Consider the following 25,229-nt stretch of genomic DNA (forward strand, 5'->3'; position numbering starts at 1 on the left):
TCCTATTAAATTGTAGCAAAGATAATTCCCAGGAGAAATAATTTTTCACATAAATGAGTTTTTTCACCCTAAAGTTTTTCATGCTTTTGGTCCAGCTGGATCCATTATTTACTGATGTCATCAATATCAAAGTGAAATGGGAATATTCTAGATATCAGTGGGCTGGATGGTTGATGTATATTTTACTTCCCTTTTACTGTTCCCAGTGAATTCTCTGAGTATCTTCTCTGAAAAGTCTGAGCTGACATAAAAGCATAATCTCTGGAGGTCAACTTTCGCTGCTACCTTATACAGTTTTATTTACCTTTACTCTTCACAAAGGATAGATTCCATACCATACCAGTATGTTTATATGACAGAAGAAATCCTCATTTTGTAAGGTTTTAACACACTCAAGAAAAAAATGCATTTTAATCTTCAGTATTTTGTAATTTTGGTGGATTTCTGAACTATTAATTAAAAATAAAATAATCAGGAAGTCATAATCATTCCACCTCCTCTACCTTGGGCTTAGCTTGCTGAAGATCCTGCCTAAAATTTGGAAGTTGGTGACTAGCAACTTGCCAATCTGGAAACTTGGGCATCATTTCTATATGTGGTTCAGCTAACATTACACATTGACATGTAGATGTGTTTGCACATGCACCTCTGTAAACTACTGTGTGCATACATGCACACATATATGCACACACTGGTGTGTAAAAAAGGTAATTTTGCACACTGCTGGTGCAGAGAAAGTTTAACAAAAAATTAATAAAGTTGAGAAAGGATGTTCAGGCTTCTGAGTTAAAAGGAGATTATGTAAAAGTTCTAGAAAAAATCTATTTGACAGCCCTGGATAGTAAAATAGACTATAGCATTCTTAAAAAAGCAAAGGATAAGACTTTTGTATTAAACAGATTATTGTGACCAGAGGTGACCAGAGATGTGCTTTGAAATCTTTCTACTAATGACAATATGTTTCATTCTAAAGCTAACACAGGTCAGAATTGCTCAGTACAACTTCACTGTTTTAAGTATTTAAATTCATCTACACTTTTTTTTCCAGTCTGTTTCATTTATTTCTTATTTAAATTCATGGAAATTGGATTAAAGCACACGTTGTAGAAATGGATCTTTTATTTATTTATTTTCTAGTTGGTCTGCCTTTCTATATATGATTACTGTCAGTCTTGCTGTGGGGCTCTTTTAAAGGAATGGGTTATGACCTTTTTCAAGGTAAATAATCAGATTAGGAGTTTTCTTTCAGCGATATTTAGCTGTCGATTGGTTAAACTCAGGGAAAAGGAGCTGCTTCAAACTATGTAGAAAACAATTCTTAAGCTTACTTTCAGAAATGATGGTGGAAATCAGGAAGAAATATTGCTACTTAGTAGCTTTCAACTTAAATGAAAGGTATAAAGCAGTAATCAATAAAAAGCAGGAAGTGTAGTTCATGCAAAGATTTCAGGAAGGGATGAAAGAATTTTATCTTTTTTATGTATATTTTTTCCTCCTTGCTTGTATAATTAGTCGTTTGCTACAGAATATAACATAGTGTTAAGAAAAAAATTTCCATTCTTGCAGGAGACTTTATGATTGCCTTTTGGATAAGGGTTTTCAGAGCTCTTTGATCCTATTATTTTCTAACCATATGGGGACCTTGCTGTTATTATGCAGCTCAGTCATTAAATAGATTAGTGGTTTGACTACTCATACAGGGGATGGGAAACCTAGGCTCAGTTATGTCCACTCCCAGGCTGGATTTAATATCAGAGATATCATTTCTTAGAGAGTGTTGCTACCACACAAGAGATCAAATACTATTTCTGGTTGGGGACCCCCACACCATGCACTAAAGTGATGCCATTGTTGGAAAGAGCACTGGACAAGTAAGACTTTATCCATAAGTAGGATAAAGCCCATCTACCTAAGGCTATGATCTTCCTATTACATACAATTACAAATACTTCCAAGTCCTAGTTCTGAGGCCCTGTTCCACAAAGAGATTATAAATTTGACGTGAAAGAATCACTGAACAGAATGAAAACTGCTCTTGGATCAAGGAATGGAAGCTAGGACTCCCTAAACATTGAAGACACAATCACTTGATGGACTTATATTGTTCACAAACAAAAGTCCAACTAACTCCTGTAACCCTGAATTCTACTCTATTACTGATTTTCTTATCTCTGTTCTAAAACTGCAGCCAACATCAGGGATCCTCTCCTTTGGACATTACTTACAGTAAAAGAAAGCTTGTTTCAAGAACTTTGAAAAGCAAACAAGAGGCAGCCTGCGCCCATAACTAGTATTTTCTGATCCTTTACCATCACTCCACTAAATCTTTTGTAGCAATGAAAAAAGTATGCAAAACTACAGTTTACTCATTTTGCGAACACTTTTCATCCCTATGAATTTTCTTTTAAGTAGTGCTAGGGATTGATTATGTCAGAGCCATTGGCTTATGCTTTCAGGAAAAAACAAATAAATTCTTTAGTTTGATAAGGAACGATGTAAGTAGTAATTAGCTCTCTTACCTAAGAGCAGAAATCTGTTTCATCTGTACAGATAAATTGAACATATCTCACAAAGAGACAAAAAAGTTTGTCTAAGCTAGCATCCTAAATTTGCCCATAACAGGTTTTCTTTCACTGATGGTTAATATTTTATCAGAGGACTATCCAGGGTCAGGAGTATAAAATCCACTGAAGTATGGAATCTCCCTCCTGCAATAATGCTTTTTATGGTTTTTTTTTCTTTCAAGCTTAACCTTGTTCCAGAACCAACTGTTGTTAAAGAATTCTAATACCGGGGGGATGAAATTCTTTGTGTTAGAGAGAGACTAGCAGCTCTATGGCCAGCAGTTTTAATAAAAAGAGATGGTTTCTTACAGCTGGTCAGAGGTTTGGAATGTGAAAAGTTTTCCAGGAGAGGTGGGTAGATTGCAGGTGAAGTGGCCAAATGGGGAGAATAATCACAAATTACATTTTGGTTCTGTGGATTTTCAGACTGTTCCACAAGTTTTCATCTGTAAATAGCCACTAGAGCTATAACTGATCATTTGAGCAACGTATCCATCTATTGCAATTCCTCTCCTCTTGTTCTGTGAAAATGACAATAAGAGAAGCAGAAATCTACTTTTAATGGGACTAAGTTTCATCTCCTTGTCTCAGCCTGTCACTAAAAATAGTGATTGTTTTCTTGCCTGTTTGACCTGCTGCTGTGTGAAGAAATCTTGAAGTCATTTCTCAGCCATATTTTTTTGTCTAGTTGATAGGCAAAAAACCCCACAAAAGCAAAGAAGAGCAGGCTTTTATGATAATGTCATCATCGGCTCCCAGCTTCAAACACTTCTGCGGCTTTTGAATTGTCATTTATAACTTGGAACTGAACCGACCCATAATTCCCTTGATGCATTTAGAGAAATTGATAACAGACTGCTTCTTTTATGGCTCAGAGGAGGCAACTCCCATCACATCACTATTGGCAGTCAATATTACTTTCTGACATGGTTGTAAAAGTATAAAGGGGCTTATGGCATTTGTTTAGATGAGGAATGGGCTCTCAAGCTGTGCTGGGGTTTATGGGTCCAGATTACTGAGAAGCAAAGGGAATATGATGTTTGCAAACAGGATATGATTTTATTTAAGTTTGGGTTTCATACGTTGTTCCCTGGGGATTGTCCTGCAGACAGAAGAGAATTTCACTTTTATCATATGAAATTGGGCAGCTTTCCAATCCCCCCTGCTCTCCCCCCATCCTCCCCACCAAAGACACTGCTCCAAACCTGTAACGCGTAGTCAGAACTTTAAATTGCAAGAGGAGGAGCTGGGGGAGAATGCTGCCCTGCAAAAAATCAGACTTCACAAAAATTAATGTTTAGTGAGCTGAACAGAGTGGTTCTTGGGCTAAATATCAAGCCATCTGAATGGCTACTTATGGCTTGTACATAATATGGAATGTCCATTGCATTTCCTCTAATTTTGCTGTTACAGCAGCAAAGGAAAATGGTATCTTCTGCTGGGATAAGCTGGTCTTGATTTGAAAACCAAAGTGTAACTTGGACTTTTCATATCAAAAAATAATTTGACCTGTAATTACCAAGGGAAGAAGTTTATAGTTATAAAATCTCTCAACATATTTATAAAACTTACAAAGCATTCATATTTTCTGAATGTTAAATTCCTTCCTGCTATTCCTTGCTGTGGCAGCTGACAGTGCTACTTTTTGTCCTGACCACACAGGAAGAAAAGCAATAAGAAAGGCAAGATTTTACTAGTACACAAGTTTAGTAAGCCATCCAGGAAACAAATTGGTTTTTGCTGCTTCTCACTCTTCCCTTGATCTTCTCAGTCTGTGTCCAGGAAAATCTTTCAGCCTTTACATATTATGACTCTTCATTCTTCTCATTTCTATAAGAGCTAATGGCACCAAACTGGTTCCGTTACCATGGTACAACTGTCTAAAATCAAGAAAATGTTGGCAGTGGCATTGCCTTCTTGTAGCAAGTTTAGGTTCCAGGCTGCTTAGGTATCTGTCCTTATACCTGCACACAAATGTGTCAGTAAAGAAATTAGACTGCCTATAGTTTAGGCACTCAAATGAACCATCACCTTCACAGAGATATTAGAATTAACTTGTGCTTTTTCCCTATATTCCAGGCTGTACAGAGACTTGAAACAACAATAGGCATAGTCCTCTGAACCAAAGTGTGTCTGTTTCCTAGTTTTGGGAAAGCAATCTGAAATTCCTAGAAGCTCATCTACTCAATATTAAGTCTTCCATTGTGATATCCCTAATATACCATGCTGCCAATATATTCACCAACTACTTTAAATTACTTTCCTGGCTCATTAACCTACTGACATCTGCCAGTTACAACATTTTGGAGCACACTGCAGACTGCTTCCAGGAATGAAGGACTTGTTTACCTCCTAAAGCTGTCACCCCTAAAGAAATACCAAGATTAAATCAAAAAACCAGGCACATCATACTTTAATTGACATATTTTGCAGACTATTTAGGACTCACAGTTACATGGTGTTGACTGTGATATTTTCTGCAGAGGCAAAGAAAATGTGTGATCAATAAGGCCACCCTGGTACCACCCCAAGGCAATTTAAGGCCACTGGGGACGTAGCCATGCCAGAGCTGTAAGTTTGTCTAAAGAAAAAATAGTGAGTAGATGGAATTAATTTAATTAGCATTTAATTAACTTGCAGTCCAGAACAACAGATTTCTGAAGATTCCCTGTCTGACTTTATGTACTGGCATTAAAAAGCCACATTCACCAGTACAGCAGGAGTCTACCTGCTATTCTACCTAAGTTTGGAAGAATTGACTGGAGGTCCTTGATTTCCTTTATTGACAGAGACTTGAAACAACAAAGTTATAAATTTTATGCACATTGATTTTAGAAAAAAAAAACCAAACAAGTGTGATAAGGTGAATCTTGCTCACAGCAGGAAACAGCCATCCTTCCTTTACTGAGGTACAAGGACCATCTCTGGTTCTGGGAAGTGCATCAGTGTCTCCTGGGCAGGGAGAGAATGCCACATTTATCATATCAACACCATGGCCACAAAAAAAATTTCTTCACATTACAGGGCAGATACTTCATTTCATTCTTGTTCTTTCATGGCACTGAGGTGGCCCTGTGCCATCTACCACAGAGCTTGATGTTTCAGTGAGAGGCGAAACTGTTTAGCTGAGAGACAGAGTTCCTTGGTATTGCTGCAGGCACAATACAATGTTCTAGAATAGTCCCAGACTGCTTTTACTTGCTGCAGGCAAGGATAAAAAGCTCAGACGTGGTAATCTCATGACACATCAAATACACAATTTGGTCTCTCAAACTATTTTTTTACCCTTTTTAACAAAGGATGGTTTCCCCTTGCTACTCAACCAGATTAAAATTTTAAACAAATATACATTATATGGAACACCCAAAATTATTGGGAAGTTAATGAACTACTGTAAAGCCAAAACTTTAAAGGTCTAACTTAATTTTCTGCATTTTCTAAAAACTATAGTGTTGCCAAAGGCAAACATTATGCAAAGAAGCTCCTTATTTGCTAGAATAGAAAACATTGATATAGACATAGCTATAGAAAGATATAGACAAATATGCACAGATATGTTAAATGAAAACAGCGGAATAGTATCATATCCAATCTACTACTACTACTAGTCACTCTTCCCAGACTTTATCACATACACACATATGGATTTGACAGTAATTCTGTAATTAAAGAAGAATTCACATTTGCACTTTAAAAACACATCATGTGTTTATTGACAGAATTTAACCCCTGGATGGACAAAAGAGCTCCCTGAAGAGTAAATGTTCATGTGCTGTTTATCTGAATGAACACCAGGTTCTAGTGTAGTCCCACAGTGGCCTCTAACATAAAGATCATCTACATCCAGGCAGAAAGCTGAAATGTTACGTTTTAATAAAAATGTGTTCAGAGGCAAAAGATGAAAATTTTCAAAACTGAGGCCTAAATATTGCACAAAGAAGTTGCCTTTTCTGTAACTGGATGCACTGCAACCAGCTATACATTGTATCTGCTTGTCTACAAACTCCTGGAAACTGCAAGATCAAACATAAGAAGGCAGTTGCACAAGCATTTTCACACACTAACCCATTAAATACTAAAACAAATGTCAAGTTGAATTAATAGACTACTTAGGGCTAGGCCTGAAAGTGCAGTAACATTTTTTACAAGCATCTGGTGATATACGCCACATATCTGAGGCTTGAATCTGGGCCTAAGTGTTTTATTTATGAGTTTTTTCTAAAAACAAAATCTAATCCACATCTAATCCATGCTATCCTCCCTCCATTGCCCCTAACAATGATCCACACATCACTGTTTCACTATGGTTCTGAGATCCTTTACAGTGTCTAATGTATGCTTTATGACATCTTGAAATTCTGGATGTCTGTCATGAAAGTTAATTTAAGAGAGAAACCAAATAAAACTATTTCTTTTTTAGATATTGTTGTATTCAGGCTTCAGCTTGACTTAGCCTGATTTTTTTCTGCTTCTCATTTTGAATACAAAGCTATTTCTTTCCCAATACTGACCTCACCTTTTTTTTTTTTTTTTACAAACTTTAAGATGTATTTCGTTTTACAGAGGGGATGCTGCATTTAAATCAGGGGATGACTACCAACATCAGTAACTCTGCTAGGCATTCAATAATTAATTAATAATTAAATTTTTTACTGAGTATTTTCTGAAAATTGACTTTGATTGGGTTTTCATGTTACTTCACTATTGGCAGGTAAAACTTGAAGGACGTTAAATATTCTACATACAACTGGTTTGTGTATTGCTCATATTCCTCGTTCTTGCAGAAAGCCGGGACAGATGCTTTTGGGGTCAGAATTAATAGCCTTTAAAACTATTTTTAGAAGTCCTTTTTCCATAAATATTATTACTGATAAATTCTCCTACTGGAATTATTCAAACACAGAAGTCAATGCAAGACTAAGGGAGTTCCATGGTTTTTGTTAAAGCAATGATTTGTGGTGGTTGTTTGAACTATTCATCCTGCTGGAGCCTAAAGATCACATGCCCTTCAAAAATTTTTTGTAAATCACACTGGTAGGCAAGAAAATATGCAAAGCTGCTATTCTGGGTACTCTTTATGATAGGCATTTTACATCAAAACAGCTGGAAATGCCTTTGACAGAAAAAAAATCTTTGATACAGCTGCAATAGCAGTAAAAATAAAGGAAGCTCACTGTACATATTTTTCCTAAAGTAGTACACTTTTACACACTTCCTGTATCTGGAATTTATGGAAAAGACGTCAGCCATGTAAGCCTTTTCTCCTTTGTTCCTTAACGAGTGACATGGCTGACAGGCCATTCATTAGAAGTTGCTCCTTGGAGATGATGCACGCACCTTCGCTTCTTTAGTCATGGTGAGATGAAACAGCAGCTGAGAAGCACGTTGAGGACCTTTTGCTTCCTGGTGGAAATCACAGAGGTGATGAATGATCACCAGGACATCTGTAAGAGTGGGAGGTGAGAGCTATGAGCGTGACACCTGGGAAGCTGCACTGCCCACGGTCAGGAGCAAAATATTACAAACTTATGTGGTAGTGTTAGCTGGCACCAATTGTGTCTAAGAATGACAGACTCCTTGCTGGAAGTGATACCAAAAGGCCACACAATTTTTAGAGATTGGAACACTTCAGAAAAATATTTAATTTCTGTTTTCACGCCAGTATATTAACAAAACCCAGTGATGGAAACACGTTTGCTCTGGAATAAGTGAAAGAGTGTGAGACTCCGAATGCTTTTAAAGCTAAAACACAGGAATTTGCTCTGAAATATCTAAGTTTTATTAAATTTCAGTATCACTGAGGAGGTCAGTACTGTCCAGTATTATTTGTCAGAAATTCTTAATCAGTTTGTTTTCTGCATAGCTACACTACTGTGAGCTGAGCAAATTTCATTTACTTCTCAGTATTAGAACCATTTATATCAACAAAGGACAGAAGTTTTTTAACAGGGTTGTTTTTCTAGATTTGTGTTGAAATGTATCCATTTGAAATGCTTACCTAACTAACTTCCATCCCAGAACAATTGAGTCCAACGTCTACTCTTTTAAAGAAAGGGCAGAGAATCCTTTTGAACAATTGTAAAGAATTTCTTGTTGTCCAGAATATTGGACACATAGAATATGATGACTGCTATCCAAGGAGCATCACAGGTCAAACTTTCCACGAACAACTAGATGACAAATTGCATTTTTGACCTGCTGTCAAAAAATGAGTATCTCTTGTGGGAATGTGTGGTATCTCTAAGAGGACTGGTTTTGATTTTAATGATGGCAACAATTGTGCAGAAAATACAGAGCAGGATGAGCAATTCAGTGCATTTTTAATTCCTCTTAGGAGTAAAATCAGAATTCTATTGCAGAAAATGAATTTACATTAAATCCCAAGATGTGTGTTTGTGGGTGGGAGGAGGAATGGAGAGAGAAAAATTCTAGGATGCTTTGAATTCATCCCAAAGCAGTAGTTTAGGCTCTCTTTTATATTGTCATACAGTTATCAGTGGGGATGTATTCAAGGCAACTTCAGGAAAAGATAGAAAAGGAAAGATAGGAAAGATAACTTGCACAGATGAATACATCATGCAGAGTGTAAAAAACAGAAAGGTTCATCAGATTGTGAGCAGCATCTCTGGTCAGTAGAGCTGTGATTCAATGACCACTTGGCAGATCCCAGGAGATTTCTGGAAAGAGGACTGAAATAGAAGATGAGGAGTGAAAGAGGCGTTGTAGCCAGGAAGGACAGATAAAACAAAAAGGAATTATCTTAGAAATGCTTTAGCATTATTAATCACACTCCTTTTTTGCCCCCCCTGAGGTAGGTTCCAGATAAATTTAAATAGCGGGACAAGGAACATTTCCAGTTTTGTCAACTGCAGTGATTTCAGAAAGATAGTGAAGTAAGAAATCTCTCCCTCATGTATATTGCCATATCTTTCCTCACCATTTTCACATATCCCACAACATGAGCACAACATAAGGAGCTGGCAACTTCCAAACTTTACAGTCAGTCTTCCTTAAAATTGAATTTTCCAGCCTTAAAGGTGTTACAGTACAAGCTTTCTGTGTGTTGAAGTATCTCTGCTGTAAGGCTTCTTTCTTAGCTTGTTTTGAGTATGCTTAAAGTCTTCACTGCTAAATTGGCATTATCACATAGATATTTCTTAGAGGAAGCATTCATATTAAGCTTTTTTCTGCAGTGCAAAGCAGAGAATTTTTAGACACGGGGCTTGAAATATTAATTCATTCAGTCAGGAGAAGTTACCTACATTTCTTTTCACTTAAGTCATTCCCTTCCTCTTTAATGCCTCCACATCCACTTCAGGGACAGGTAGCTTAATTTCTATCATCTGTAGCTTTGCAGAGTATTAGCCTTGCTACACATGCCAATGATTGAGCTATACTAGATGTGCTCAAAAAAGCCTGCAACCTACAGTGCTCATTCAGGAAACTGTGAGTGAAGTAAATCCATATGTGTGTTAGGAAGTCAGTGTTCAGATAGGGCTCGTGTCCTCTGGCTCTTGGCGCTATCATGCACAATTCTGCTTTGAAGAACTGTAGCAGTGATAGGGTTTTTGGTAACAAAATGTGTAGTGTGCTCATAGTTCAGCACTGACATTTTGATGCTTTAAAAAAATATTTTACTCATCAGGTTCAATTCAGAACATTCTTCTATCCTGACAATTTTTAAAGGACTCCTAAACAGAAGTACTATTTAAATATTAAACATAATTAAGCAGAAAAAAACCTGCTAAGATTCTGGGTTAGAATTCAGCTAAAAATGCTGTATTTTCTGTAAAATTTGTTTAACATTGTCTGAAAAACAATCCTAATCCAGACAGGTTTTTCACTGAATTCTTTGGCTGCTCCAAAGCACTTGAACAAAAAAAAACCTCTTATAAAATTCCATCTGACTTCGTCATAGTCTGTGATTCAGAAAGCATCACATTTGTCACAAATTCAGGCATAGTCAGCATATAGATAGGCTGTCAGATACATGTGATATATACATGCACTAGAACCAGAAACCACAGTGTCTAATCCTATTCCCTTCACTTGTACAAAACTCAACCATTTCATCTCACAGGAATATAGAAAAGCATATCAGTAGGATTTTAGAGCTCCATTTCATATACAGCCTGACAACTGGGCCAGCCAGTAGCTGTAATTTTAATGGGTTTGCCATTTATACCACTGTATTTCAACAGTAAACACTGTGTTACACTAAAAGAAAATCTCTGCTTAAACACCTGAAACATTTAAGGGAATACTTAGAATTAACAGAGATATAAAATGGAGTGAGATGGCATTTTCTAGTTCTAACAGCTGAAGTGTTGGCTGTGTGATGCAAGTTCTTCTAGGTTATTCTTCATGAGATGTTCCTCAGAAATTCAGTCTTAAATTTGCAAGAATATTAAACAGTATTTTCCACCTGTGTTTGTAATACTATGCCTTTTCAAGGTAAGTATTCGTGTTACTTTTAAATATTTATGTTACTTTTCTTGCATTATAGTAACAGTACATGAAAGTATGCAGCTTCAGTTGACTACCCGTAGCTTTAAGACTTTACCACTCATTACAGGTACCATGCCCAAGAGATTAGCTAAAATATCCTGAATTTCCTGTGTTCATTTAGGTGGTAATTTTTGAAAAATTTCTCAGGAAACACTGTTCTGTTTCCTGATTGCCCATTTTTTCTACCAGTCCAGGTAAATTAAGGTAGCAGTCATTCAAGTGGTCTGAGGGAAATTTTTCAGTGGAAGATACTTGGTCTTACAGTCCCAGTTCAGTCTCCTCACACTCAGCTGAAAGCAGAAAATGATAAATGCTGTACCTTGGCCAATGCTCAGCATTCAGCGGATGGAGAGACTGCAGTCTCATGTGTCAGAGCAGACAACTGTCTTAAGGGTGGGTACTCTCAAACTGTGGTTACAATTTTAACTTAATCAGCCTTCCTGGAAATGAATCATAGTCCCTTTGAGGATGCAGGTTGCTCCTGCTCATGCCCTGGTGTACAGAGCAGCTGCCATTGAATCATTTTCATCAGCCACTCCTTCACGTTAAGCTTAATTTGCTGGCCATAAAAATGGTAAGAAAGTACTCCCTCCCAGCCCTCTTGCTGATGCTTCCTTATTTAAAATACTGCACAGTATTTTTCAAACTTTATTATGGTTTGATTACATTGATTTAACCAATGACCTCTACTTATTTATCTCCTAATTAGCTTTAAAAATGAAATTTTATTCACAGTTCCTCTAAAGCAACAGAGAGATAACTTAAAGGTCTGCCTAATGTTACTTAGGTCATTACTTTTTTTACTACTTGGTCTCTTTCTTGTTTCTTGTTACCTATTGATCAGTGTGCATCTTTCCAAAAGCTACTTTTATTTCTTTAAATCTCAAGCTACCAATCTACAAAACAAGTATAATAAATCATCCCATATCAAGCTGATGATGCTTAATTGTGTTTGTACAACATTTTGAGTTTCTTACATGAAAAGAGTGTGCTGTCTCTACTGTTATTCTAAACTCTGCAAGCAAAATCCGGTTTTCTTATTCAGGGCTACTGCAAATACACAAACTATTTTCATTAGTTCTGCTGCATGCACACAAAACCGATCAAAATAGATAGACCTGATAGAAAAATCAGGTCCAGTATACTGAAAAAATAAGATAATTTTAATAGCTTGAAATATAATATTATTGTAACAGTAATGGCAAAGACATTTGACAGGTGTAGAGAAGATCAAGCTTAGATCAAGCTTCTTTCTGTTTCAAATGACTAATCAGAGAAATTCCTCTGAACTTCCAGAGTCAAGTAGCAGTGCATCCATTTTCAATTACTTGATTTCTTTCCTTTTTTTTTCCTTTTCCTTTTCTTTTTCTTTTTCTTTTTTTTTTTTTAATGGAATTAGGAACAGAAGCTTCTGGTTCAAACTGAAAACATGTCTCAGTGTGCTTGGAAGTCATCCAAATAGCATCTGCCACAGTATTTTGTCTATTTCTAAACGTTTTTCTTTTCATGATAAATTTGTACGGTATGCTACAATTAAATGCACTTCCCATGGAGCATCAAGGAAGTCTGGCTGTCTCTTTGGATAACTTTTTCAGACTATTTAACACCATCTTGTCTGCTTTACATAATAAATAATACATATAGGGATATACAACATTTCACCTATGTGTTTTGGTATGTTTCTGTAAATAAACACTAAAAATAGATTTCAAAAGTAAAGTTGTAGCACACTGATTGAAACTGTAGAGCAGTGCTACTTAGCCACCTCTACAGTATATTCTTTATAATGCAATGTATCATACATCACACTTTCTCATTTAGAAGGTACAAAAGATAACTTTCTCTGCTTTAAAACCCCTTGTCCATCTGTTACAAAATAAAGCCTTCCAGCCAAAACTTATCAGTTCATCAAGACTGGAGATACGCAAACGTCTTTCTTTATATAATTCCATTTTCTGTCTATGGCAAGAGTGACCGCTGAAATTATTTAAAGCAATTAATTGTTCCAATTTTAGTCACTTATAAACGACCGCCTGGGAAGGAAAAACGAGGGGTTACTACTCTGTTTTAAGAAAGGGGCCACTGATGTGCCATTGATGAGCTCTGGCACGGGCTGCCCGTGCCTCTGCTGCGGCAGCAGCGGCTGTTCACTCCCAATGGACATTCCCGATGGACATTCCCGATGGTCCCGGGGCTGGCAGGTCCCCGTCACCTCGCCAGCCAGCTTGAGGAGCGTCTGGCGAGCAGGCCGGGCCCGGTCGATGTAACACTGTTTGTAATGAGAAATCTAAACAGGGAATGGCAGCGAGGCATGACAGGAATGTGTTTCCATTGGAGAAGCCCGTGCAGAGAAAAAGCATAAGCAGAGCCATGTCCACAAGGCCTTTCAGCTGGCCAGCACGGAAGACTGATGTTATTGTACACGGGCTGTCACGCTGCCAGCCCTCCCTCACGGGTTTGTTTTCTCTCATGCTCTCCCTCTCGCTCTCCCTCTCCCCTCTCCGCTGCCTTCCTCCCGGGGCCGGCTGTTTGCTCAGGTGGACAGTGACACCGTTTGGAACGAGCTGCACTCGGCCGGGGCGGCACGCATGGCGGTGGGCTGTGTCATCGAGCTGGCGGCCCGCGTGGCCTCCCGGGAGCTGAAGGTGAGGTCCGGGCCGCGCCGTGGGTGGGAGCGCCGGGCGGGCCGGGAGCGCGGGCGGGGGGCTCAGGGGCGGCGGTGTTCCAGCGCTCGGCTCCGGGAGGGCGGCGGGACGAGAGCCGGGAGCGCGTCCGCCAAGGTGTGGCAGGGCAGGAGCTGCAGCGGCCCGGGCTGGTGCCAGCGCCGAGGGGCTGCAGCCCGAGGGGAAGTTAGTGCACATCTCCGGCCAGTGGCTGCGGCGCTCCCTTTGAAGTCAAGTTTTATTTATCTTTAATTTTTTAAAATATGGTTGTTGAGTCACGTGCGCAATCTCAGGATACCACCCAGCGAGAGGGGAGGCGAGGCTGGCCAGGAGGGCGATGGGCAGGCGGTGCCCGGGTGCCAGCCTGCCCGTGCCCCTGCTGCTGCCGGGCCCCTTCCCGCTCCTGTCTCCGTGCCGCCGGATCTGCAAGGCATGATGTACGAAACCCAAATTATCCCCAGTCTAAACAATTTATAAAAGCTCCAGACCTGACAGACTTTGACATTTTATTTGGTATTTTAACGGCCCTATTTAAAGGTACACCATATGCAGCCGGAGTGCAGGCTTGCCCCAATAAACATTGTTGGAGCTAACATGTCTCCTTAATGAAACTGTTTATTCGCTTTCCAGTTCACACACTAATGGATTCAGTCCTATTTCCAGAATCAAGATGGAAATAAATATTTTTAAATTAACACTGCATGATGATTTCTAAAATTACAAGTTCTGTTTGGAAAATTTTCTTCCTGTATATTTCTCTCATTTCGATCGAAATGTTAGCTACCTATTTGGGAATGGATACATATATTTATGTATATATTTAGATAGATACAGGATGTATCAGGGTTAAAGGACAGCATAGTCAAGTGAAATTCAGTACTATAGTGCTTACATAATAAAATGCAGTTTTGTTATGTTTATCTGAAATTTTATGTTCGGGTACTGAAATCATTAGTCAGGTACCACACAAAATGTACAAATTTTGAAAGATCAGGGGCAGGGTGCATTATATGGAATCCTGTTGTGTATTCTTTCTGATGGGTTCTTTATCCCCTTTAAGATTTTTTTGGGCATAGTAAGATATGTAACTCACTGTGCATTGTTCCACACACAGGAATAATGAACATAAAGAAGGATTTTTTTAGCTAGTTCTTACCTTCAGAAACTATAGGACACACACCACTGTCTAAGGCAATTTAAAAGCAAGCTTTGGTAAGAATAGTGAGATACATCTTGTGTGCACTTGACATGAGCGAGGTCCACTGCAGAATCTTTACCACTTACCTCTGTACATTTGTGGTGTGTCTCACACAGTGTGAATGCTCTTGCTTAAATAAGTGTGTGATAGACAGCTGAAAAGAATCATCAGCCATTGTGAGACTTACAGGAGTCTGTAAACAAATATTTTATATTTAGTATTAGATATTCTATATTTAGAACTAGTTTGTAGTTTAATGTAACATTATTGTTGTTCCTAAATAGAATATTTTTCTACAATGCAAAGAACTGAAGTCTCATGCAACTTGCAAGTTGAGACATAGGAAAGGCAATTTTTCAATATGCCCAGTAATTGGTTTAAACCAAATCATGAGAAAAACAGAAATGGAAGGGATTTGCTGTGAAAGAGAATTGTGAATATTCCTGCCATTCCTTATAGGTGTTTATCTAACCTGCTCCTAGACTTCCAGCATGAAGCCCGGTGATTTACATGCCTTTATGGCATCTGTATGAGCTATCAATCTGCATGTGGTATTTTTCATTTAAGGCTATGGAAAGATTATTAATGCCTGATTGTCAGTAGGAAAGCATGTTAGCAGAAGTTCTGTAAATGCAACAGTCCTGACATTAGCTATTTTGGCACAGTCATCCTGTGTGCATTTTCACTGCATCCATTCAAACCCAGGGTTTGCTAGCAAGTTGCTCTCAATACTCTGATATCGTAAATTGCACTGGGAGGGGTTGGCAGTGGTTTCTGGAGTTCTCTACAATCTCCATATGATTGTAGACCCATATGGGTCTGTGTGTTCCAGTCTACCTTTGTGCTTTTACATGTTCCTTTTCCATCTTCCTGCATTTTATCTGTAGAAAAATAAGTAGATCAGCTGTTTCTGTTAGGGAAAATACCAATCTAGTAGTGTACTTCTGAGAATCTAAAGGAAAGAAGATGAAGTTGACCACTTTCATGTGCATTCATTGAGCAGACATGCATGTGAAGCAACCATTTGGGGCCTGTACTGTGAGCACTGAGTGGGAGGATTAAGCTCTGATGGGAATCTGGAATGATCTGCTACAGCCTCAGAAATTTTGGATGACAAAAAAAGCACCTTCCAAGAATTGCATGCAAGCTATAACAGCTCTACAACATGTTAACAGCAAGATGAGTGCAGCAGAGAAGCACACCATAGTAGTTCCCTGGATGTTTACCACTGTGGATTGCTATCAGATGGTGTACTGGCAGTTTGGTGTCAATTCAATCAATTTAAACCCCACGTTTTTTTACAACAGTGCTGGGCTAGAGTGTGGAAACAAACATCAAGTGCCCTGTATGGATAGAGATCTGACATATAAAGTTCATTTCAGGAAGGACAGGACATTTCAATGTCTATACTTATTCCATGATCTCTACTGATAATGCTTGCTGTGGCACAAAGTGACAGTAATAGGTTGGAACTATGTCGCTAAGAAAAGAGATGAGACTGCAAAATAAACCCTGAAAGTCTGCAGAACAATTGGGAGATTCATTACAGAGCTGGGCATGAGTCAAACTCATATACAAGGCAAAAAAATTCTTTACTTTATTCTGAATTTCCTGAGACTATCAGTCCCATTGCACACAAGTCTCATTGAGAACAGCAAGATGTTGTTCATCTGATTTGGACAGTGTTCAAAAACTGACAAGGAATTAAGAGGAATTCTCTTTGCTGTAGTTCAAACCCCTGGTGAGACATCAGATTTCTTTGATCTCCTTGATCACTGGGAAAAACATCAGTGTGGCAGTACTGGGGATGTAAAACAATAGCCACAATAGTAATTAACAGTGGTGCAGGTTTTTCCTGGGGGGGAGGGGGGATGGGAGGTTGGTGGTGGGTTTTGGGGGGCGGGTTGGTTGGTTTTTTTTTTTGGTTTTTTTTTGGGTTTTTTTGGGGTTTGTTTTTTTTTTTGGTTTTTTTTTTTTTTGTTTTGTTTTGTTTTGTTGTTGTTGGAGTTTTTTTGGTGATTTTTTTTAATTAAGACAAATTGCCACTTCTCTGGGAAGTCTTAATCTGGATTTTTTTAATTTAATTATATACAATTGTTAAAATTAAGCATTCTGTGGATCTGCTTAATAATATCATGAACAGTCATTAATATCCATTTGATATACTTTTGAGGTAGTATTAAATAAAGAATCACACCACTACTGAAATATATAAATGTGATGTTATGCTGAGTCAAATGCTATGTTTTCCCTTTTTTAATTAATTTACATGTCTGATGAATGTGTTCTTAGCAATTTTACAGTAGGAGATGAGCCTAATTATTGCATGAAGGTTACCTTTTTTTGAGCTGTTTGTACTTAGGAAAGCTGCTGATGCACAAGGAGGTATTTATGTTATGTGGAATCAGAGCCACACCTCTCCCGTCTGTCTGTTTTTACGTATCTATGTTTGGTCATTTCTCATTTCCTGAACAGATTTATGTAGAAAGCTTCTAATAGTCTGTTGCCTGTCTACAGATTTTTTGAAGAGGGGATTATGTGGATCTGAGTGAATAGAATTCCACTACAGTCCTTAGCTATAGCCAATAAATTGTTTTATCAGATAAGAGACATCCTATGATATATTAGTCCTTGTGGAAGAAAGAGCAGTGGTGCCCAGCATGTGATTTCTTGCGTGCAGTGTATCTCATGAACCTGGAAATCATTGTCTCTAGCCTCTACTTAATGACCTCACCTTCAGAAATAGGGCCCAAAAAGATGCAGACAGAGAGCATTTATTTCCTGGAAGTGTCTCCTGAGGCTCTCATTGTTCCCTTTCATTGCCAAAGTATGTGGCACTGTAAGGTGCTGTCCTGCCCTCCCTTCTCATTTATTGCCCAGCTCAGTGCTTCCCTTGCATGGATTGTGATGCTCAGCTCATGCACCTCCCCTCCCTGCTGCTGTGCTACTTGCCTCACAAGCAGCTGTGCACCAGGAGACTCTGCCCTTGCCTCTGCACCTGTCCTGCACTGCAGGAACGTCCCTCCTGCTGCCCAGCTGGACAAGTACAGAGGTTCTACAAACCACACATTAGAAAAGTCTTGGAGGAAAAAAAGGAGAGTTTCTGCATCTGTGGTCTTTTGAGTTTCAGATTTCATTTGTAACTGTTAGAACTTGGAAAGAATCTTATCTTTAGGACTTAGCTTGTGATATTGTTGTCTTTGTTTTTCCTGAACGAGTTTAGGTTGCTGATATTTTCATTTTGTTAACCAAATTATTTATGTTGATGCTGCCACCTGTTTTGTTGCCATATATTTGGTGTTTATGAAATGGTTAATACTACATTTAAAAAGCTGGAGTTCAGTTAGGTTAGTATGAGAATTTTGCAGTAATGATACTTCATTGAATAATGTTCTCCAAGATGATATTTGTTCTTGTGATAGTTGTTTTATTTTGTGTTGCTTTGTGAACGTTAATTGTGTTTTAATTTATTTTCTGATAACAAATTATACATTTCTCTGTCTGCATGTCCTCAATATCTTTAAATTGACTGTCAAGAATAAAAATTGTACAGGTGAAAAATATAATTTAAAAAGAGTATACCTAATAAAAACCTCTTTTTGGGAGAGGTTACCAAAGGGGAGATGGGAGTCATTCTCCCAATGGGAGATGACTCCCATCATAGATAACTCACTGCCAGAGCAGAACATGTAACTGTTGAAAATACAAAGGAACATTGCTGAAACATTTTTCTTCAGCCTCAGATGAGCCCTTCAGTACTATTATAAGGCAGGATTAAGTATTTTAAACACAGAACCTATAATAAGGGTTACTGTCTAGTTTACTTTGCATATCCTTTAAATATGTAAATCTTGGTGATGGTAGCACTGTTCTCTGTGATAGAAACATGTAGTTGATTCTTTATTTATGTATATGTATATATATATATGTATATGTATATGTATATGTATATGTATATATATCTATATATATGTATATATATCTATATGTATATTTTTTTAAATTTGGCAAACTTGAAACAGAAGAGACCTACACAAAATGCAGTCAAGAGCTGATAGAGATTTTGCTTTAAAAAAAAAGTTTGAGTGAATTAGGAAGCAATTTTTCAAAAGAACGCTCAAAAAGAAAGGCACATAAGTTAAAAGCATGGTCTGAGACTGTCTTGAATGTCCACTTTAGCTGAATCAAGTGAAGCAAAAGCCATTTTTCTACCCTATCATACATATATAGGTGTGCACACGCACACACACACAAACAAACATGTAAAGTTGCCCTGTTGGTAGCTAAGGGTCATTTAACAGAATGAAAGCAATTGAAATAAGTTTTCCCTGAACCAGAATCTGATACATTCCTGGGATTGTTCTTTCTGATACGTCAGGTTGAATCAATACCAAAGTAAACCTCCTGAATTTGATCATTGCTATTCTGATGTCTTTGTACAATCCATAGATGACTTAAATTGAACTTGAAGCTCTCATTCCAAATGAGCTTGGTTTTTACTGGTCTCAAGGCCTTTGTCACCCAGGGCTATGGAGGAATCATCATGTGGTAAGTAGTACTAATCTAGTGAATAAACAGAATTAGCTTAATCAACCTCTTTTTCCCCCTAAGTTCTTAGTTTTCTAGTTTTAAAAGTATACTAAATAAAAATCTTTCAGCCACATTTCACAGCTCTTTTGCTGGGTTTTCTTGCAACAGCAAGAAAAAAATTATCAATCTAAAGACTAAATAAGGAAAAAGAGCAGAAAAGAAATGTCTCCCTAGTCCCATAGTGTCCTTCCTCTGGTGAAGCTTTAGGCCAGTGAATTTGTGTGGCTGCCTGAACAACACAAAACCCCACACAACTCCTCTGGTTGCCTACAAAAATCTGTGCCCGGGTGCCTTCTGGACAGTGTTTCTCCTGCAAGCTCTTCCCTACCCTTGCTTCTATCTTTTCACCCTCTTCCCTATAAAAATCTCCCTTTGCTTGAAAAAAAATTCCAAGTGATGTGAGACAGCCACAAAAAGAGGCGTTTTTTCCACACCCATCCACACCATTTTGAACAATGCATGTGTGTAAGAAACAGTAACAAATTAATACTTTTAATCATAAAGATATGATTGATAAAAGCTTTCAATCAAAGTTACCAATGAAATCTTTTAGGTAGTAGTTTGTATTCTTTGCTTTTACAAAGTTAGAAAAATTGCAAAATTTTGTATTAAACCATCTCTTAGATACTCTGTCCTAGCAATTATGGTTATATTTATAGCTGAGTGACTGTTATTATTTCATATAATCAGACAACTTTAATTATATGTGTGGTACATGGCTTACCTCCATGACCACTCTGTACTAAAACACTTTTGTCTGCTTTCTTTCCCAATATAGTTAACACTAGTTGTGGCTAAACAGGCCGTCATGCTTGTATCTGAGCTGGTCTGCAAGCACCAGCTTTTCATGTGTATTTTCTGATGCTATCCACTTAGGCTTTCAGGGAAGCAGACAGGGAACGCTTTGTTTCCATCAAAGTTAAGTGTTTTATGTCCATTTTTGTGTACTTGGCCTCTACTAGCTTCCTCTGCAAGACAAAATAGTATTCCCTCATGCCCATTACTGGTTTTTTGGCAAATCTACATGCTACTCTGTTAAATCACAGGTTCTTGTTCACTGCATTCATAGACCCCTGGGGCCAAGTGCTGACTCCTGCTCTGGCTGTATGAGTAGCTTGTAAAATTGTCCCCAAACAGGTGCCCAAGGAGTGCCTAAGCCTTACACCACTCATTCTCATGCTTACCCTCCCTGATGGATGGCATAGCTTGGGATTGTGTTACAGCATGTGGCACTGATAAGAATATGGTTATCTTCTTCCTGGTAGCAGTTGCAAGTGGATTCTTGAAGGCGGACAAGACTTAAAGCAGCCCTGATGTTTGTTATTTTAGGTCTTGGCTACACCAGAGATGGCAGAGTTAAGGATGGCACTAAGGCTACTTTAGGGTTTAGACCTGTGAGATATACTGTATGGGCCACCTTTTAAATATAAAGAAATTGGGGTTTTATATGACTTTATAAAGATACGAGTATATATATGACTCAGGGAATATAAATTCTGACATGACAAACTGATACATTTCTGTATAATTCTCATCCTGAAATGTGTGCACATTGAAGTAAAAACAGAACCTTTCCATTAAAAACAAGTGCATGTCCAAGACTGCCTTGTTTAAGCACTGGTAGTTTTGATAGTTAACTGCAAGATAGGTTAAGGGATTTAGATTAGTAGCAATTAAAAACTTCCAACACCTAACCTTAGGAGCAAGTTGAGCTTCAAGTGTGGAATTCAGACCCACAGTTAGTTACCCAGTCTCCATCTAAAATACACAGAACAGGTGAGGTAGGAAGTGACCTCAGGAGGTCATTCTGTCAACCTCCCTCGCTCAAATACAGCTGCCTAGAGCTAGTTGCCTAGATGTATGTCCAGATGGCTTTTGTTTATCTCCAGGAATGGAGACTCTACAACTTTTCTGGGCAAGCTGTTGTATATTTTGGTCACCCACACAATAAAAGGGTTTTTTCATATGAAGCCTCTTGCCTCTTGGATAGATGACATAGATGTCATTGCTCATTCATACAGGGGTTTACAGCTTAAAATACAAGACCTTCAATTTCTAATATTAATTAACAATTTTTTGTTAATGAAATAAAATAATAAAAATAAAAGCTGAGGAAGAGCATGACTCCAGACCTATTGTTAGAAAACTTAGACTGAAAAGATGTGTGTGAGTATCTATTTTATGGACCACATAATCTAAATACACAAAGTGGTGTGGGGAAAAAAAAACTTGGGGATTAGATTCATCCCCAAGTTCAAGAAGTGGAACCTGAGTCTTCTACTACTTCAGTAAGTGCTATTGGAGTACCTGCTGTGGTTTATTGCTACTTTTTGCATGGCACTGGCTTTTCTCAAAGTCTAAAAAAAGCCAGATGATTTCCCTAGGGTAGTACTAGGCTGAAACTATTATGCACTGCTTTTCAGTGAGGCTCCTTACCACACCCGGAGTACCTGACTGTCCAGGTGACTCTTGGTTCATTTGGAATCTAGGCAGACCAAGCTTCTCAAGACTGTCATGTGAATGGAAGAATCATTCACACCTTGCCACAGTGACCACATATTGCCCTAGAGAAAAATTGTCTGCGTCTAGTTTTACCTCCTGTATGGAGGTAATGTAATAGAAACACCAGTGGAACTCTGCAATGGATGGTCAATTCTAAGCCCTGGATTGTCCACTCATGGTATTGTCTTGAATATTTGTCTCAGAAAGGTTCATGGAAAGGCACAGTAGATGCCCAAGCTTGATGTAGACTAACACTGTACCCCGAACACTACAAAAAGGGATTAGATTAACTTGACCACCAAAGACAAGAAGGCCAGTAGGATGTACACCTCTGTTCTTTGGAAATCAAGCATCTAACTTCCTATTTAGAGTCATGAAAGAGGAGTATACTTAGCTGACTGTGGAAAAAGACTAACATTTTTCTTAGTTTTCATTGAAGGTCCAACTCAGCAGGTTTATCTGCAGTCGATCTTCTGTGTAAACTGAGTCTGGGCAGACTTCTCTTCCTTTGTTGTTCAAATATGCACAGATTTTAGGATATCTCTATTCAGCTTTATTCTTAATCCTCAAATTTAAATAAAGGTAACCACATAATGGCACAGACATGAATCGTTTTTCTAATGTTCATGTCTGTCAGTCAGTTTAATGTTCTGTCTACTTATAAAGGTGTCTGTATCCTAATATAAATAAGGCTCTGTACAAAAACGCTTTGAATTTATGTGTGTTGGCTTCATTTTCAACATATTGCTCTGTGTTAGTCTTTCTATCTTTAAAGCAAATTTTTACTTTTCAGTCTACTGTTCTACTGTCTACTGAGCTTGCTGTCTGGTATTTAAAATTGCCTAAATAAAAAAAAAATCATGTTACATTGTACTAACATATGCTGTGTTCATGCAAAGTTTGAAAGTAGGAGAAATTAAGTGTTTTATCAATTGCACAAAAGTTGCCAATAATTCTGTATGGTAACTAGTTTTCAGTATTTGGTATAATTCAACTATGTATTTTGTCATCAGTGTAACATATGCACAGTATTTCTTAAAATATTCAGTATTTCTTAAAATAAGAAAATTTCCCAAGTGTATACTGAACTTTTTTGTGATGTAAAAATTCATAAAAAATGGTCATGACCTTGTTGTGAATATCCTCTGTGCTGGTGGAGAACTGTAACAGTTAAGCTCTGATTGCAGAAATTACCAAGATGTGATAAAACAGGGCTTCCAAAGAGCCTTGTCAAACGGAACAGAAGAGAAGCCTACACTGTAACTGTCATATTGTCAAAAACAGCAGTGCTGATATTTTCTGTCTCTATATTGCCCCATGAAATCCTCCTAGAGATAATCATCTTAATTATATTGATCTTTTGGGAATACTGATAAAGTTAGATGATAATGAGCTGTTAGCTGAGCAGGGGCAGCTGTAAGCCTTTCATGGACTTTTTCCAAATTCCTAAAAATATTGAGAGAAGAAAATGCAGGTAGCATCATGCTCTTTCTCTAGTAATACCCTCTTTACTGAGTCTTTTTTCAGCTCATTATCCCGACATTCAGCAGCATACTTTGTTTTTTCATAAAGGCTACAAAAGAGTTCTTTGCCAAATTCTTCTTTAAGTCATGTTTTGTGTGAGAAGAAAATGTTAAAAAATCCTCATAAAGATAGAGAATACAGTTTTAGCTGAGAGTCGAAAGCTGGTTTAGTGCAGTCCATAATGCCTTTTTTTTCTTTTTCTTTTTTTTTGGTGTGCTTGATCTATGGGAAATTTATATTCCATCTCCAGGAATGCCTGCATGAATACTAACATGTATAGTTTTTGTGCCTTTTAATTATTGGGTTGTTGTATTTTGTTTGTTTGGGTTTGTATTTTTAATATGGACACTTAATTTAAAATAAGTCATGATGTCAAATCGCTCAGATTCTTTAAATGGTGGCCAGAAGAACCACTGTTATACATGCACTCCCTTGGTATTGTACTTTAAGTTTACTGAACTCTGATAGAACTTTGGCCATGCTCCACAAAACTTGGCAGCTGTCTGCTTGGGTTACATCTAGCAGCAAATTAAATAAGACAAGATGGTAGTATTTGTTTATAAATAAATGCCAGTGAAGCAAAATAGGTCGGCAATTCCACAGGTACACACAAACCATGCATTCATATGATTGTAAATAAACAGATTCACAGGAACCAATGTAACTATGAACTGCCATGTCCCTCTGTATTTACACCAGTGTCAGTGAAAGTTTAATGATTGTTATGTTTATCTCAGGTAAGAGAAGAAGCATTTACATTTATCAAGTTTTAGTATATCAAACTGGAATACTTTAATACTGATGAATTAAATACAGAAGTATTACAACCTTTTTCTTCCTGTCCCCTCCTCTCTGAGAATACAATGCTTGATTGGTCATGCAGGCATACATACACATCTAGTGTTTGTGTGAAGCTGTGTGAAAACAGAAGATATCTCATGGGCAGATATCTCACGTACAGATTATAATTTCTTATTTTTATGTATATGGTAATTGTCTTACTTGATGGCATATATATAACTGAATAGAAGGACTACCTTGGGTAGTTGAAATAAAGAGGAAGTACTATGAAGCAGTGGTGTTTCTCCTGAATCTAACTGTTGTAAGAGAAATTTTATATGATATGAGACACTGCTTCTTGAACATATAATCTGACTTTCTGAACAGAGCTACCTTGCCAGCACTTCTACATTTTCCCTTTACCATACCCACACTGGAAGGATGGAAATTCCATTTTTCTTTTATCTTCAGTGACTCCAGAGGCAAAACATTCCTTGGTGATCCCAGTGCTGTACTTTATGAAATGTACATACAGTTCCAGAAAATGTGTTAGAAATTGACTTCAGGGAATCTATTAACTTGTGAGCATGGCAGGTTCCCAAGTGTAATGTATGGTTTGCAGAAATATGGGGTGTTCATTGTCATCTTTTTTATACTGATAGAAATTACCTGTGTGTGGGGGGGTGTGAATTTATCATTTAGTCTATACAGAGGTAAGGTCAACAATGGCTAATCATGTAAAATATATACCTAATTAAGCTACTTCTATTTTGAAGGATCTCAAGATAGAGCAAATTAGGATTACATGATCTTAGATGATCTTTGTCTTAAATACGAATTCTAAACAGCAGAATTCATAACAGAGCTTTCTCATCCTGCCTTTTTCCTCCTCTTTAGATC

General features: G+C 37.8%; 1 protein-coding gene across 13 annotated transcripts in view; it reads left to right on the forward strand.

The window, feature by feature from the left end:
• Positions 1-25,229, forward strand: part of HDAC9 (histone deacetylase 9) — a 456,042-nt gene that overhangs the window by 328,774 nt on the left and 102,039 nt on the right. For all 13 annotated transcript variants that reach the window (XM_077175696.1, XM_077175735.1, XM_077175727.1 and 10 more), the window contains one exon: positions 13,610-13,717. In XM_077175696.1, the coding sequence (XP_077031811.1) occupies positions 13,610-13,717 (108 nt within the window). The remainder of the gene's footprint in view (positions 1-13,609; positions 13,718-25,229) is intronic.

Source organism: Agelaius phoeniceus, chromosome 1 (genome assembly GCF_051311805.1).
Source record: "Agelaius phoeniceus isolate bAgePho1 chromosome 1, bAgePho1.hap1, whole genome shotgun sequence".
Taxonomy (NCBI): Eukaryota; Metazoa; Chordata; class Aves; order Passeriformes; family Icteridae; genus Agelaius; species Agelaius phoeniceus.